Source organism: Podarcis melisellensis (genome assembly GCF_964234715.1).
Source record: "Podarcis melisellensis genome assembly, chromosome: 5".
NCBI classification, from domain to species: Eukaryota; Metazoa; Chordata; class Lepidosauria; order Squamata; family Lacertidae; genus Podarcis; species Podarcis melisellensis.
In genome coordinates this window covers 99374168-99392714 of record NC_138537.1, presented here as the reverse complement: position 1 = coordinate 99392714, position 18547 = coordinate 99374168, and the positions used below count along the sequence as shown (strand labels likewise).

The 18547-nt window shown below is 41.9% G+C and overlaps 1 protein-coding gene across 2 annotated transcripts in view; it reads right to left on the bottom strand.

The window, feature by feature from the left end:
- Window positions 1–18547, bottom strand: part of ETV6 (ETS variant transcription factor 6) — a 134069-nt gene that overhangs the window by 69643 nt on the left and 45879 nt on the right. The window contains exon 2 of one of the 2 annotated variants that reach the window (XM_081913351.1): window positions 4348–4477. In XM_081913351.1, coding sequence (XP_081769477.1) covers window positions 4348–4477 — 130 coding nt within the window. Of the gene's footprint in view, window positions 1–4347; window positions 4481–18547 lie in introns of both variants that reach the window. The other variant, XM_081913350.1, reaches the window with a different exon arrangement.

Here is an 18547-nt window from a genome sequence, read left to right as displayed (position 1 = left end):
AGAGTGGTTTATCCTCAGGGAGGATAAGGAAAGGCAAGTGAGGTTTTCTAGCCCTGTACCAAAAGGCCAGGTGATATATGCTTTATAATCCAGGCACTGCCCTCAGACCACTCTTCTTTTTCTTCTTCACCGCACCTTCCGCCACAGAATGGGCTTTGCTAGCTGCCCTTTGGAGGCCCAGTAGGAATTTGGTGGGGTAGCAGGAAGTCCCTGATTGGCCTTTGGAGATCTTACTTTTTGTGTACTTCATGCTGCTGGAAAATACTAATTGGGTTTGCAGCAGCATATACATTAATCTAGGCAGATGAGAGAAAATTTTAAAAACTGGTTGTTAAAAAATAGAAAAACACCTGAGGCATTACTAGGTTAAGGGCACTCTTCAGTCACTTTCTGCTACCTTTGGCTTTGTGGCCCTCCTGGTGCCCTTTAGGGTTGGCATGCACACTTTGGCAAACGTTGGACAGCAGGGAGGGAGCATTTACCTCCAATTCTTTGCCGTGTTTGCAGGTGTAAATCTGCCAAGGAGAAAGAAAAGACCTGCCTCTATCTGATTCTTCCTTGCTATTCGGACCACTTGCCCTGATGATTTGGTTTAATTGGTTTTTGCAGATCTTCTCATTTTATTATATTACATTTAATAAAATAGATTCATTTTACCACTTAACTTGCCTCTCAAGTTATTTCAGAGTCTGATGGCAAAGGCTTGAGTCTCACAATTCAATACTGGGGAGCTGCTCTCTGGCGGAAGAACTGTTGACCGTTTACTGCAAAGTGTGTGGATAGAGTTGTTTCAAGCAGCTATTACAATTTGTGTCTGATGCATGTAGGATTAGTTAATGGATAAGCCAAGAGTGATTTGAAATTTGCTTAGTCAAAATAATAAATACTATCTTTATCAATAATGATCTGAGCCTATGCCTGACAATCACCAACCCCTGCATAAATGTACTAGTTGCAAAATAGAAGCTCAGTGATCCCACTGACACCTCCTTATACACACACACACAGAGAGAGAGAGAGAGAGAGAGAGAGAGAGAGAGAGAGAAAGAGAGAGAGAGAGAGATATTGTATAACCATATGTTTTTAGAGTAATTTTTGTAGCTTATGAAGCAATATCCTGCAATCAGATGCCTGGTTTTCTTACATTCCCATAAACAAAACTGTGAATAACTTTGTAAGTGCTACAATTGTGTAAACTTTTGCTTGGATGTCTCAAGCAATGGTTGCAAAACAGGCAGTATTGAAATTAAACTGTACAAAACTTTTGGCTACCGGAGGTCTAAAGTCCAAAATTCATGTGCCAGTAAGACAAGAAGTCACCACACCAAAAAGTCTGGTAACCACTGCCCTAGACAGCTCTTATAGTCTAGGGCTGGTTTCTCTTCCACTCTCACCCAAAAAGGTTGGCCTGCTTTTCTCTCCTCCAAAACCCGCAGCCCTCTCCCGCTTGCTCTCACTTTCAGAATCTCTTAGATGTCTTTAACTGCACCATTCACTAGTGGAGAACTGTGTTAGAAAACAAACCCCAGCCTGTAAGCATGTGCCTATGAAATGCCTTAACCCATAAACACAGTTAAGTAATTGATCTTCAGTACATACATCGCTATGCTATATGGGAACAAAAGAAATAAAAACTCCAATGCTGGGTTACATTTACTGCGAAGGCCATGGAAAAAGAGAGCAAAATAGAGTTCTGCCCCATCCTTTCCATCCTCCATGTACTTGTTAAAAATCAATGATGCAAACACACTTGCGATTTGGCACTGCATCCAGTGCTTCTAAGGGAAGGGTTTTTGCTTACCTGTTTCTGGCAAACACTACAAAGTGCCCTCATATACTTTTTGGGCATTTCCAAGAAGAAATTGCCCCAGGGTATTCCACACACCACGTGAGAAAGCACTTAATGATACATGGTAAGACCATCTTGTGCAATAGCACAAAGAAACCAAAATTCTGGCAGCATTTCCCCCCTTGGGCTGATTGAGTGGGGAGAGGAGGCAGTTTCAGGGCATCATTACAGATAATGAGCTGAGGTTAAAAAAGTTAAAATGGGACATTGAAAAGGGACAAGAGGAAGTCTGGAAATCCAAATAACCCAACAGATTAAAGCACAGTGCTAAGGGGGCATAGCTTCTTAAGCACAAGCTTTCACTCCTGCAATCTGTCCCAAACACCTGCTGCCCAACAGATAATGAGGGACTCCCATCAGCCATAAGCAGCAGGGCAAATTTTCAGGAATGATAAAAGTTGTAATCTAAAACATAAGGAGGATACTGGGTTGGGAGTGGCTGCCCTATACTGATTTTAACATACAAAATTGTCCCCATTGAGTTTCTGAAGCACGTCTGGGAAAAATACTGGGCTAGATGAAGGTAAACAATCAGAATCAGGCAAGACAGAGATTCTGTGCAGGGGGAAACCAATTGCTCTATTCAACTTCTTTTAGATGGGGTTGTGCTCCCCCCGAAGGACCAAGTTTGAGCTTGTATGAGCTCTTGGATTTGGTGCAAAGTCCAAGTGGCAGCAGTAGCAGGAGATAATTTTAATCTGCATGGCTGATATGGCTGCTGGAATCCCTATCTAGGGAGAAGAAACCTTGCGACAGTCGGCAATGCACTGTGGTACCTTGGTTCTCAAACTTAATCTGTTCCAGAAGTCCATTCCAAAACCAAAGCATTCTAAAACCAAGACGTGCTTTCCTATAGAAAGTAATGCAAAATGGATCGATCCGTTTCAGACTTTTAAAAACCCCTAAAACAGCAATTTAACATGAATTTTACTATCTAATGAGACCACTGATGCATAAATGAAAGCAATAAACAATGTACTGCAGTCACACAATCAATCAATCAAGCTCAACTGGGTTCCACACAGTCACATAAACAAAACAAAACAGCCGCAAAAAACAAAATAAATAGCAAAAACAGATAGACCTCAGCATAAGACTCAAAACAGAAGTGTGGCACTCAAAACGGAGCACGTTCAGCTTCTGAAAAAAGTTCCCAAACCAGAACACTTACTTCCGGGTTTGCAGTGTTTGGGTTCCAAGTTGCTTGAGTACCAAGGCATTTGAGAACCAAGGTACCACTGTATTAGTGAATTCTTGGTGCTGCTTTTGAAGACAGTTCAAAAACCAACTGGTTCAAAATGTGCCCACTCAGCTATTGGTTGGGGCCAGGCAATTAGAACACATTACACATATTATTGTGTCAGGTACACTGGTTGCCAGTGTGTTCTGGGCCCAATTCAAAGTGTTGGGGCTGACTTTTAAAGCTCTAAATTGTTTGGGATGAGTTTACCTTAAGTGCCACATGCACCTATATCAACCTGCCATCCCATACTTTAAGATCCGTTCAGGGGGAACCTGTGGAAATGCCAGATGTAGAACCAATGAGGTTGGTGAACGCATGGAACGCGGTCTTTCCAGGAAGTGTCTGCTCAATTATGGAACTCGTTTCCAAATGGGGTCAGACAAGCCCCATCCCTTGTTAAATGGGCCTTACAGGTTTTATATTTATGGCCTTCGGGTGCTGCTCTAGAATACTGGATGACTTTAGGTGAATGACTTCTTTATCTGGAATGATGCCTATATACTTATTTTGGATAAAACTGGGCATTTTAAGTGTTTTGAATGGTTATATTGTTGGATTTTAAGTATATGTATTTGTATATTACTGTAAACAGCTTTGGCAGGCAATTTTGCCTAAAAAGAGGTCTAAAAGCCTATAAAATAGTTAAATAAAATAATCTGAAATACTACCAAACAGTTAAACACAGACCTTACTGGTTGTAGCATGAGCAAAGCAGTGCACTACATGGTGCTTTGGTCTTCACACACATCATTTAAATGCATGTGCACTTGAGTCAAGTGCCAGACATGCACACAATGGAAGGAACTCACACTAATCATTTTAAAGTGATCTCCTAAAAAGCAAAATAGAGTAAACATTGGACACTGATTTACCAAGTGCTGGAAAAGTTGAGGTTGTTCATATTAGGTGTGCTCTGCCTATGCAGAATAATCTCCAGAGCTCATTGCTAGCAAGTGGGACTATCTGGAGTAGAAAATGCACCTGAAAACACCATGTGACCAGTTCAGAGCACCCTGTGTTCTGCCAGTAAAGTAAGTCTTTGGGAAACACAAAGCCCAACATGCATCTGTCGATGGTGAAATATGTATCACATGACAGTCAAAGAACCAATCCGTGGAAGGAGGAAGGAAGAACAAGTGTCCATGGCATTTGTGAGGAAAGTCCATTGTTCTAAATAAAAGATACAAATACAACAACAACAACAAAAGAAAGGCGCCTCCCACCCCAATGATGCCAGTATTGGAGGAACACTCACGCAGGTGGGCTGGGAGTCTGATGGCATCTTCCTCCATCCTGATTGCTCGAGGCACTGGGACATGTAATGGTGATGACGAGGAAGTATAAGTTGGTACAGGACTCACTGGAGGGGTGTATGAAATCCTTTCCTGCTGTGATGGATAGGAAAGAACAAAAAGAATAATATTAAATTGCGGGCAAAAGATGGTGAATTAAAATAAGACATCTTTGAAGAAAGGAACTCTATGGCAGAGAACTGCAGTCAGATAATAAAATTTTAAGTCTATGAATATTGTTGTTTGTATGTATGTATGTATGTATGTATGTATGTATGTATGTATTATTTCTATGCCATCCTTCATCCAAGGATCACAGAGCAGTTTACAATATAAAAACATAACATAGTAACAAACAATAATAACCCCCCTCTCCACACATGCACAGTTTAAAAGGCCACAGGTGATTTATTTAGCCAAAGGCCTCAGAACAGAGGAATGTTTCTGCCTGGCATCTAAAGTTATACAGTGGAATATTGGGGTACAGTGGGGATTCGTTCCAGAGCCCCCACCGCAACCCAAAAATGACACATGTTGAAGCGTGTGTCTGCGCATGCACACCGCGATTTAGCGCTTCTGCACATGCGTGAGGAGCGAACCCAGAAGTAACCTGTTCTGGTAGTTCCGGGTTTGCTGCGGACGTTTTCTAAAAAATTGTTGCCGCACAAAATAATAACCTGGTAATGTTGTAAATGGATGCCTTCGTGTAAATCTGAAGAGACTTGCATGTCAGGCCTCTTAAGGTTATTTGCAAGTGTAGCAGTACACATAGCTGGACATAGGATATGACATAAAGTAACACATGTTGCATTTTGTTACTAAATTACTTGTGGCATTCTAGCATTTTGGGAGAAACATTTTCTCAATAGTGGTCTATGCTTTAAACTTAACAGGAAGGTCCAGTAATGACTGAAAAATGCAGTTTGTTTCGTTTCTGCCTTTTTGTGTGTTCTCAGGTGTCAGAGTTAGCTCTCCTCTAGACTCACACCTCCAGCATACTCACAGCAAGCACTCCTGATGAATCCCCTGAGGGCTTTCATTTCGACCATGTCGCCTCGCACCCTCCACAGCCGCCACAGGTTTGGACATATCATGAGAGAGATGTCTTTGCCTTGGCCTTTCTATGGGATTTTATTATTATAGGCTCTGGTCTTGCACTCTAGGGAGTTGCTCACTTGCACTTGAAAGCAGAAAGCTATGTTGTTGTAAAATCAATGTAAGTCGAGTTGTTTATGTTGTATGTATTTAATGTTTTTCTTTTTCTTTGTTTTTTTCTTTGTTTTGTTTGTTCCTGTCTTCTGTATGTTTGTGAAGTATATCTATGCAAAATTTAATAAAAATTAAAAAAAAATGAAAGCAGAAAGCTACTTGCACCTTGGATATACTTGTCCAATTCAAACTCAGTCCATTTAAAATTTATATAGCCCCATGGTTCTCAACTTTTCAAACCAATCTGTGAAAACGCATTCTAAAAAGGGCACTTGTCCAAATTAGTCAATTTAACTCTATAAGGGATCATTCCTGCTAAATCAAAGTATATACACCTTCATGTATCTGCTGCTTCATGGATCCTGAAGCTTCTTCTTGGTAAAATGAGTTAGGGAAAGTCGGCAGAGTGCCATGTGGAACAAAGAAATGTGGTCGTAAATTGATCTAATCTAAATATTGGACTGGGCCATAGCCTGATCTATTAGAAGGCATGTAGTGCATGAGAATCCTCCATTGGGCTGTAAGCAATAAGACACTATACAGTAAGACATTATACATTAAACATAAAAACAATTACACCCTTGGTGGAAATAACACACTATCAGACACATTTCAGCATTCCTACATAATAATGCTTAATACACACAACATACAAATAATTCCACACCAGTTGGATATCTTGAGGCAATCATGTGATTTTGAGACAATTCTTGCTGCTTTTACATATCTCTTCAATCCCAGAGCACAAAGTCTTGAGGTCAAAAAGAGAGAAAATGTATTTACAATTCAACCTGCCCCTTTTGTCAGCCCCCCCTCCCCGTCAGTCTATATCCTTTAGAAAGAAATTGCTGTGTCCACTCTTTTGTTGTTGTTGCAGGTAATAAGCAGTCTTGTGGTTGCGAGGAATTGGGCTGGTTTATGTTTTTTTTCATCATTGGGTCTGCAGTAACAAATCTGTAGAAATGATATCCTGTAAGGAGGCAGGGTTTTGGGGACTTAAAAACACAGTTAGAAAGGTAAGGGGTTAAAAACCCAAAAAGGGTAGAGAATATCATAAGGGAAGCTGTAAACAATAAGAAAATCTTAGAGTTAAGCATTTTTATCTGTTTGAATATTATTATCACCTTTCCAAATAATGACTACTGTTATTAACTGCTCAGCTTACTTTCCTCCACTTAGTTTTGGTGGTTTTTGTTTGTTTGTTTTGCTCTTTTTTTAACTTACAGGAAAATAATGAATTTTACACTACATCCATATGTACAAAAAGGGGGGGACAAATTCATCAAGTATACAAGGTACAGATGTGACCAATACTAAAAAATTACAGACCATTTTTAAAAAATAAAAATTAAATAGATTTGACCACATGTGGTGGACATGTCCCAAAATTGAAAAATATTTAGAGAAATGATATTGAGGAACTAAAAGGAAATGCTAAAACATACAATTTTAAAGAAACCTGAAGCCGGCCGGCAACAAGGTAAAAGAGGAATAAGTTTGATTAAAAACTACATGTCGCAGGTGGCACTGTGGGTTAAACGACAGAGCCTAGGACTTGCCAATCAGAAGGTCGGCAATTCAAATCCCCACGACAGGGTGAGCTCCCGTTGCTCGGTCCCTGCTCCTGCCAACCTAGCAGTTCAAAAGCACGTCCAAGTGCAAGTAGATAAATAGGTACCGCTCTGGCGGGAAGGTAAACTGCGTTTCCGTGCGCTGCTCTGGTTTGCCAGAAGCGGCTTAGTCCTGCTGGCCACATGACCCGGAAGCTGTACGCCGGCTCCCTCGGCCAGTAAAGCGAGATGAGCGCCGCAACCCCAGAGTCGGGCACGACTGGACCTAATGGTCAGGGGTCCCTTTACCTTTCACAACATGATTCCAAAAAATACTTGGTTGTGCTTAGATTAATTTCAGACATAATGTAAAATAAAACTGATTAAATAAATGAAAACAGATTGTTTGTTATTTAAGAGAAGTGTTCAAGCCACAAAGAAATAGAGGGGCGTCAAATAATATAGCAGGGATTCAAACTAGTTTAGCAGAACAGAAGGAAAGTGACTGTAAGGAAAGAAAGACGAAAAGAAATACAAATGCAATTGCTTTTCTGAGAACCTTGGATATAGAATATTTAAATTACTGTTTGTATCCTCTCACTTTTTTGTGCTGTGGGAGAAAAGAAGGCACAAACACTTTGTTAATTGGGTTGAGTCTTCTTAGGGGTTCACGTATCCTGTTGAAAGGGAAAATTATTTCCTGTGAAATTTTCTGTCAGGAATTCTGTTCCAAAAATGCATAGGCATATACACACAAAATAAAATCTATTATAAATGTCATTAAAATCCTTGCGGATGATTTGGTCTTAACATTAGAAGATCCATAATCTAGCATACAAGAAGCGCTGGTGAAATTGAGGAATCTGGGCAAGTAGCAGGATTTAAACTCAATAAAAGTAAAACCAAAACCTTAGTGAAGAATATGGTTAGGGAACAGATAGATGAATTGCAACGTAGATTGGAAATCATGGTGGTAAAAAAAGTGAAATATCTTGGAATTTGGTTAACATCAAAAAATATCAATTTGTTTAATGATAATTATGAATCCACATGGAAGGCAAATAAGAAGGAAAAGATTAAAGTTGTCATTTTCTGGAAGAATATCAGTGGTAAAAGTGAATGTACTACCCAAGATGTTATTTCTATTTCAAACAATTCCAGTGATCAAAAGGACAGGACAATTCAAAGAGTGGCAAAAAGTATTATCGAGATTCACCTAGCAAGGGAAAAGACCTAGGATAAAATTTAAATTGTTAATAGATAAAAAAGAAAGAGGTGGATTCGCCATACCAGACTTGAAACTCTATTATGAGGTGTCCTGTCTGTGTTGGTTAAAGGAATGGATAACGTTGGAAAATACAGATCTTTTGGATGTGGAAGGTTATGATAACAGATTTGGGTGGCATTTTTATCTTTGGCATGCCAAAGTGAAAGTGCATAAAGGTTTACTGAATCATGTTGTCAGAAGGTCGATTTATGAAGTGTGGGAAAGAAATAAAAACTTACTGGAAAGGAAAACACCAAGGTGGATTTCACCCATTGAGGTATTGACAGTCAAAAAATTAAATATGGAGGGAAGGTGGGCCACATATGAAGAGATGGAAACCAAGAAAGCCATTTGATCAAAGAGTATATTAGAATATATTATATTAGAGTATATTAGATATATAATATAATATATCATATTATATTAGAGTATATTAGAAGTAGTATATTAGAAGTAGTAATATGCCACATATAAAAGAAGAACAAGTGAAGATTTTAAATACTCTGATAACAGTGCAAGAACTGTTAGAGGCAATAAAAGAGTCAAAAAATGGCAAGTCACTGGGCCCAGATGGACTTACGGCAAAATATTATAAAAAATTAAGTGAGCAGTTAGTGAACCCCTTGAATGATGTCATGAATGAGATATTGACTACAGGTAAAATTCCAGAAACATGGAAAGAAGCCTATATTACAGTAATTCCAAAACAAGATGCAGACTTGCTGCAAATTAAAAACTGCAGGCCTACATCTTTATTAAATAATGATTATAAACTGTTTGCAAACATATTAGCTAACAGACTGAAAAAAATATTAAATGAATATATACATCAAGATCAGGCAGGATTTCTTCCAGGTAGACAAACGAAAGAGAATATAAGGAATATTCTGAATATAATAGAATACCTGGAGGTTAAGAATGAAAAGAAAGCAGAAATGATGTTTATTGATGCTGAAAAAGCTTTTGACAACGTCTCTTGGAAATTCATGACAAAGCTACTTGAAGAAATTTAATGTGGTCCTAAATTTTTAAAAGGAATATTAGCAATTTACTCAGAGCAAAAAGCAAAACTAATCATAAAGCAGGTGATAACAGATGAATGTAAGATACAAAAAGGAACTAGACAATGATGTCCATTATCACCACTGCTGTTCATCCTGGTACTGGAAGTACTTGCCAGAAACATAAGAGCAGATAAAGAGATTACAGGTGTAAAAACTGGGGAAAGTGAGTTTAAATTAAAAGCATATGCTGATGACTTAGTGATAACTGTGGAAGATCCAAAAACTTCACTCCCTAAAGTTATAGGAAAGATTCAGAAATTTGGGGAAGTAGCAGGATTTAAGTTAAATAGGAATAAAACAAAATTACTAGTTAAAAATTTGAAGGAAGAAGAAAAACAGGAATTGGAGCAAAACATTGCAGCTGGTGGGTCAGATCCTGCGTTCTCCCCCCCTCTGTAGGTAGGTCTCAGCCCACCTGCCAGTCAGTCACCGGCTGTCACTATGATGTCAGAGGAACAATTTGTCCTTTGTACTGCAGCAAAGGAAAAGGATGAAGAGCAGAAACATGCACACTACCTTGGGTTCTTTGGAGGAAAACATAGGATATAAATGCAGTATCAATGAATGAATGAATGAATGAATGAATGAATGAATGCCCATCTACTCCTGGGCAAAGTAGCCAAAATCTAGTAACGTTTATAATACATGATCCTGCAACTGGTTTAGGACAGTGAAAAATATAGTGCATAAGGAACATTCTGGGGGGGTGGAGTAAGATTCCAGACGGAACCCTGGTGGATTGTGCAAGCAAATCTCTCTAGAAGGAGGAAGTGCAGAAATACTTGTGTTTGGTCTTCTGTCCCCTTGCTGTTTTCTTTAATAGACCTTTGGTCATTTTGGATACTGTTTCTATAGCAATTCACTTCAGGAAGTATAGCAGATCCAATTAAAACACTTTTAGCAAATAACGAAAATTAAAAACAACAGCAAAGAATGCAGAATTTTGGAAAGGACCCATATGCAAAGCAGCATTTGGAAAAAGATTAACATCTCATTTCCTGAACACAGGGAGCCAAGATTGTTTTATTGACCAGAGTGATTCCATGGAGTTCATTTCCTCTGCAATCTCCCTTTGAACAGAATTTGAATCTGCAAACACCAGGACAGGAGAGAGACTCTCATATTTCATTCCCTACTTGACCAAATTTACTCAAACAATCTTAAACTATGGAGGTGCTGCAGTTGATCACAAGGAAAGGAAAGAATATGACACCTCAAGCTCTCTTATTTCAGTTAAATTAAAATGTTACCAAGAACTATATTAGTGTTGCAAATGTTTAGCTGACTAAGAATACTGGTTGAATTAAAAAGTGCCCAAGATTAATCTTACAGCAAACTTATTTCACAGAATCCTAGAGTTGGAAGGGACCCAAGAGTCATCTAGTCCAACCCCCTGCAATGAAGGAATCTCAGCTAAAGCATCCATGATGGCCATCCAACCTCTGCTTCCATGAGCATCCATGATGGCCATCCAACCTCTGCTTCTATGAGCATCCATGATGGCCATCCAACCTCTGCTTCCATGAGCATCCATGATGGCCATCCAACCTCTGCTTCTATGAGCATCCATGATGGCCATCCAACCTCTGCTTCAAAACCTCCCAGGAAGGAGAGTCCATAACCTCCCGAGGGAGACTGTTCCACTGTCCAACAGTTGTTACTGCCAGAAAGTTTTTCTGTTTAGTTGAAATATCCTTTATTGTAACTTGAAGCCATTGGTTCAAGTCCTACCCTCCAGAGCAGGAGAAAACAAGCTTGTTCGCTCTTCCATGTGACAGCCCTTCTGATTAAGGGAAGTAATAGTTCCGCTCTATTCTGCCTTGGTCAGACCACATATGGAACACTGTGTCCAGTTCTGGGCACCACAATTTAAGAAGGTTGTTGACAAACTGGAGGGCAACCAAGATGATCAAGGGTCTGGAAACCAAGCCTTATGAGAAACGCTTGAAGGAGCTGGGCATGTATAGCCTGGAAAAGAGAAGACTGAGAGGAGATATGATAGCCATCTTCAAATATCTTAAGGGCTGTCACATAGAAGAGGGAGCATGCTTGTTTTCTCCTGCTCTCTAGAGTAGGATTTGAACCAATGGCTTCAAGTTGCAAGAAAGGAGATTCTAACTCAACATCAGGAAGAACTTCCTGACAGTAAGAGCTGTTTGCCAGTGGAATGGTCTCCCCCGGGAGGTTGTGGACTCTCCTTCCTTGGAGGTTTTGAAGCAGAGGTTGGATGGCCATCTGTCATGGATGCTTTAGCTGAGATTCCTGCATTGCAAGGCGTTGGGAAGATGACCCTCGATGTCCCTTTCAACTCTACCATTCCATGATTCTATGAACTCAGCTGAGTTTACACTGCAATAGGGAGTTACAAAAATCTCTAGCAGCAGAACTCTGCTGTCCCGATGAAAATGTTGCAATACAGTTGCCTGGTCTTTTCTGCACCACAAACTGGCGGTGGTAGAGGACGTGCTTTCCATGCAGAAGGACAATGATTCAACCCCTGGCAAGGTGGGGCTGGAAATGTCTCTCTTATGAAACCTTGGGGCGCTACTGCCAGACCACCTCAGGCACAAGATACCAGAGGAGATACCTCCTGAGCCTCCTGGTCATGTCCTTCCATGGCTTGCCATAAAGCCCCCAAATTAGCCTGCTCCCCTCAGGTGCACTGGAGGGCACTATCCCATTTCCAGTGTTGAAGGAAGATTGAAGTGCAAGGCTGCTCGGCTTCTAGTACACGACATGGGAAGAGGTGCCATCTTACTATTCGACTATCAAAATGTCTTGAGTCAGTCATCCACATAGCAGAGCATACCAACTTAGACAGACCAACAAGGGCCTGATTTGGTACAAAGCAGCTTCCTATGCTCCTAACATTTCTCCGGTTAGAAGCCCAATTAGCACACTGGTTACATGATCTGAACAAAGGGAAAGAACAAATTCCGTTGACTCCAGGGACAACACAAAAGCAGCTCTCCCCTTATCTTTGATATCAAGATTCTAAAGAGCCATTTAATTTTGCAGCTGGGAATGAAGAATTTGTCAGGCAGAGTGAATATGCAAGGGGGAAAGCTGAAGGCTGTCGTATTTTTGCTGCATAGTTGGTGCGTTCAGAACAAAAGCTGCTCTAAGAGATTTCAAGCAACCAATTTAGCTTTGGGATGAACAATGTCCGCTGAGCTCTTGCTTCTGCAGCTCCAGCAAAACCTGCTCAGTGTTCTCCCTCCTAAAACTGCTAATCCTATAGGTAATTTCCCAGTGTGGTGTAGTGGTTAAGAGCGGTAGTATCGTAATCTGGGGAACCGGGTTCGAGTCTCCGCTCCTCCACCTGCAGCTGCTGGGTGACCTTGGGCCAGTCACACTTCTCTGAAGTCTCTCAGCTCCACTCACCTCACAGAGTGTTTGTTGTGGGGGAGGAAGGGAAAGGAGAATGTTAACCGCTTTGAGACTCCTTAGGGTAGTGATAAAGCAGGATATCAAATCTAAACTCTTCTTCTTCTTCTTCTCCAGAAACTCTCAGGGAGTTGAGGTGCAAGGAAACAATATATACAAGGTGGGTGCAAGATAGCATGACCCCATCCATTACCCAGAGGTCTGCAACTTTTTAGTGCAAATAAACTATCACAACTTACTCCAAATATTCGGGTCATTTCTGCACCGTTTATCAAATTATTGGAAAAAGCTCAATTTCTCAATTCTTTTCCTCCATTTATATTTTATGTTTTAAATAGCACTGTAACCTACTACCACCTCAAGCCTTAGGGGTAGCATAGATTCTTCTAGAACAATGCTGTTCAACCTTTGGTCCTCATATGTTGCAGGGCTAAACCTCCCTTCATTGTGGCTGGAGATGACAGTTCTTCAATCCAACAACATATGGGACCAAAGGTTGAAGAGCACTGTTCTACAGTGATGTTCCAGAAATGCCTTTTGGTATTCACCTTCTGAAAGGTTTTGCATGCTGGTCAGCTAAAATAGAGGAGACAGGAATGGGCTGCATTTCAGGAACTTAGAATTGTTCTCCTGGGAGAGGCAGCCTCCCATTCACCCATTTCCCATAGGAACTATACGGCTTGTGCCACTGTTTTCCTGTTCCTTGAGGGACATCAGACTCAAGCCTCGTCTTGAAACTATTTGTATACTTGGCTATCAACACATATTAAGGGACGGTGAAAAGGCTACCATGCTTAGAAGACCAGGAAAGAAAGGCTAAAAGTAAGTGTGGCCATACATAGATGAACAACAAGAAAGCACTTACCCACCTACTCAGCTGTGGCCACCTTAATGGTCGTGCTTCTGGATGCTTCCCCACAATTTGGTGGGCAATTCACTAGTATAAATATAAACAAACTAAATAAACAAATGAGATGCTGGCTCCATTTTTCTTCAGTATTAAATAAACCAACACCTCCTTTTTAATCAGCAGAAGTCATAATGTTTATTCATGGAAAATGTCCTGGAGGCTGTGAAACTGGGGTTTAGTGACATGGGGGGAAATTGACAACATGATCTATGGCGAGTTGTCCATGTCACATGCTAGAATGATGACAGTCACCTCCCGTAAGTATTTCTGCATGTGCCATGATGAGAATGCAGCACACAGTAGTTTCACTTGGCAGCAATGTGGAATTTTTACTCCAGTGGCTTTTTTAATGCAACTTGTCTCCTACAGAGACAGCGCAGTGGGGAAGCACATGTTTTACAGCAGCCTCTGCCAACCTAGCAATCACCAGCTCTTTTGAACTACAATTTCCATGAGCTCCAACATCACTACCACTATTCCTACTTAATAGTTTTCAAAGCTTTATCAAAGTTCTTTATAGCTTCTCACCACATACATTCCAACTCACTATGCCTGAATCCAGACTTAGCATAAAATAAAGGTAAATGACCCCTGGATGGTTAAGTCCAGTCAAAGGTGACAATGGGGTGTGGCACTCATCTTGCTTCAGGCCAAGGGAGCCAGTGTTTGTCCACAGACAGCTTTCCAGGTCATGTGGCCAGCAGGACTAAACCACTTCTGGCGCAACGGGACACTGTGACGGAACCCAGAGTATATGGAAATGCGGTTTACCTTCCTGCTGCAGTGGTACCTATTTATCTACTTTCACTGGCATGCTTTCCAACTGCTAGGTTGGCAGGAGCTGGGACAGAGCAACGGGAGCTCACCCCATTATGCAGATTCAAATGACCAACCTTCCAACCAGCAAGCCCAAGAGGCTCAGTGGTTTAGACCACAGCGCCACCTGTGTCCGTGTGCTCTGGCTTCCGTCACGGTGTTTTGTTGCGGCAGAAGTGGTTTAGTCATGCTGGCCGCATGACCCATGAACCTGTCTGTGGACAAACACTGTCTCCCTCGGCCTGAAATGAGATGAGCACCGCACTCCACAGTCGCCTTTGACTGGACTTAACTGTCCAGGGGTCCTTTACCTTTTACCTAGCATAAAATGTGTCCCAATTCATTTTGGGGCAGCAAAAACTTTTTCCTTTTCCTTCAGGCATGCTCACAAGCATGAGAACCTGTAGCCATCACTGATTAAATCTTCCTTAGAGACCATTCACAGTTTACTTGGCAGTTGAATTGTGTATGTGTGTTGTGTGCGTGTGCGTGTGTGCATTTTATGAAATTTATGAATTTTCAGCAGTGAAAAGCAATGGAGCAAAAGTCCCCGCCCCCTCCTCCGTTGCTCTGTTACTCCGTAGTGTTAAATATTCCCAAAGAGTCAGGGAACAAACACAGTTTCCCCCACTGCGTCCTTGTTATGGGTGAGTGATTTCACCTCCCAACTTTGGCTTCCCCCCTCCCAAAAAAAGGTTAATAAAAGTTTATCTAGAGGTGACTAAACTAAATTTGGGGGCGCTGGGCAGATTTTTGCACCCCGGCAGCACATATGCTAGAGGTGGCCCTGAGCAAGGCCCCCTGGACTCAGTGAAGCTTTCTTCTGAGTAGACACTTTGTTATTTGCTAGATGCAAGTCAGCAGCACCAGACACCCCCACTCAGCTAGGCTTTGAAGTGGATTTCACCCCACGGCTTGTAGAGCCAGGCCTACACTGCCTACGGGCCCTGCACCCCTTGGCAACATCCGAAGGCCCTGATCCACTAGGCACTGAGGTGGATTGCAACCCACACCTTCAGAGTCAGACCCACAGTGCCACCGGACCAAGCATTGGCGGCAGCAACAAGCAGCTCCGGCTCGCCCAGCCCTACCCATTGCCACCCCACCACCCCACTTCCCTGACCTGGGGGTTCTGGGTCGCAGGCCCTACTGGTCAACATGGGAGGCCCAGCAATCGCCCCCTCCCTCCAGAAACAAACCAGGACTGCTCCAAGAAAACGCATGTGGCACAAAGGAGCATTAGGCCCTGGTGGGTCACCCCCTTACCCACTTTTGATTGGCCAAGCGGATAGCCAGTCAATCAGATTTTTTAAAAAAAAAATTCTTCACTTCTCCTTTGTAGCCCCCAAGCCTTGTGCTGTGCCCCCCCCCATTTATGTGATTTTCATCTGTGGCCCTCTTGGAATATCCGGGGGGGGGGGCAGGGGCCATACGGCCCCAGTTGGAAAACACTGATCCAGTCCAACATTCCGGTCTTACAGTGGCCAGTGAAATGGCCATTGGGATGCAAGCCGGGCCCAAGTGCAACGCTCAGCAGCTGCTATTCTGAAGCAAGCAGCCTCTGACAGTGGAGGGAGAACACAGATATCATGGCTATCTTCTACCTCACCCTATTCTACCAGTCCAAGCATCCCTGTCATCTAATGCTTTTCCTCCATAGGCCACCATCACCCAATTACACAGTCTTGGCTGCAGATGTATGCAAATACAATAAAATTCCTATACGGAGAGAATTAGTAGGTCAGGTTCTAGCCTACTTTTCTCCCTGGCATGCTAATTTCCACACACATGAGCATCCAGTCATGTGAGCTCCCACCTGCAGCCTGAAATGGTGTAGTAAAAAAACCAGGCTTATTGACTCGGTATCGGCCACTCCCACCATTTCCACCATGCAGTGCACAGAGAATGGAGCGTGGTGTTTGTCATGCGCCCATATTTGCAGCTAAGGGGCAAGGGTGTGGAACTGACTGATTAGGAGAAAAGACTTGGATGACAACATGCCTGGGGTGGGGTGGGGGAGAAGAGCTGTTCTGGCATGTGAGAGGAGACAAGTTTACCAGCTCCATGAGAACTAGTCCAGAGGCACACAACTGCAACCAGTCCTGCTGCACCAGCCCATTTGCCCTCTTCAAGTTGTTGCTTCCTAGCTCTGGGAGCTCCTGGGATAGCTCAGTGGGTAGAGCTTGAGATTCTTAATCTCAGGGATGTGGGTTCGAGCATTGCAAGGGGCAGGACTGGAGGATCCTTGTGGTCCCTTCCAAGAAGAGATGTCACAGGACTAAGGGGGAACCCCAAGCAGCTGGTAAGCAGGCTGTGTGCATGACTTTTGCTCTCTCTTAGGTCTTGGAATCAGAGATAACGTACAACATGAAAGCAGTGAACAGTATATTTTAGGGTCCTAAAAAACCCTTTGAAAAAATAGGATTGTAGTTAAATTACACAGAAACACCAAAAACAAAATAAAAGGCCCAACAATAGCAGTGGCATGACCCATAACATTCTTTCCTATTATGGAAGACAACACTCACCTTTATCATATTTGTCAGAGGTTTTTATTGCATCACAATTATCAGCTGGTGATTATTGTCCAGGCACTTGAATCAGTAATTATTATTCCCCCCCAAATTGTGGCATATTGGGCTGGAACGTTTTTTTAAAAAACGATCAATCTTTTTAGAATGAAAAATAAAACGTCTAAATTCTGCATAAAGGTGCCCTGTTTTATTTATCACTTGATAGTGTAAATGTGATGTGCAAGCTTGCCCACAATGGCAGCCCCCCAACATTTACTCCACCAGATTTCCATTGCTCCTCTGCAGTTGCGTTATCATAAATCTGACTGCGGCTAATGAATCTGTTAATGTCCTTAAATACTACTCCTACAATCCCTCACTGTAAGTCAAACAGTGAAAGTAGCATTAGGTTTGGGTTCAAGAGTTGTCTGCGAGGTTTAGAAATTGATCTCCTTGAGTATCTCATGCTGAAAAGCTTTCAAAAGACAGATAAATCACCTTTTCACCAAAATAAGTGGCTTTTTTAATCAAAGAGCTGTAACTCTGGTATGACATAAAAATAACTCCTTAAAATACACCCACCCACACCCTCAAACCACTGTGAATGATGAAGGATATTCAGGTTTAAGTTGAACTTCCCTGGCTCCAACAGATGTTGAACGCTCCCCCCCCCCCCCGCTTAAAAGAAAGAACTAATTGGAACAAACTTCTTAGTCACACAACTGTTCCTCTAAGGCAGTGGTTTTCAGACTGTGTTTCTGGGAATCCTGGGAATTTTTTTGCATGCTTAAGGCTTTGTGTATAAAAAGTTCAGTGATGACAGAAACCATCTCTGCTCATGTCAGGAAACAGTGTGGTCCAAATGTCATGACCAACATGGAACATGGAATCTCTGGGCCTTTCCCAATTGGACTTCTCACGTCATAGGCCAGCATGCAACTGAACCTGCTTGCACTGACCATGTTTATCACAGAATCATAGAGTTGGAAGAGACCCCCAAAGGTCCTCTAGTCCAACCCCTGCAGTGCAGGAATCTCAACTAAAGTATTCATTAAAGATGGCCATCCAACTTCTGCTTATGATGGATAAGACAAATCATGCATACACTATGGGCCGTTACTCCTGTGCTATATTGCTATTCACTCCTCTGCCCAAGAGAGATAAAACTGCAGTATGACACAGTGGAGTTGAGATATAGTGAGACTTGTAGTGGCACCTGTACCTTTATGTTCACAGACTGTGGCTGGAGCATTCATTTTAAAACACACACACACACACACACTTTAATGTTAGTTGCAAACTGGCAGAGTTCTGTGAATGCTCATGGCATTCATCTTGTTTGAGCAATAGTTGTGGAACCAGTTTCATTTATTTTTGGCAGTTCTCTCTCTCAGCTCTCAGACTCTTGTCAAGAACCAGCACAACAGAAAGCAAACAAGCATTAGAC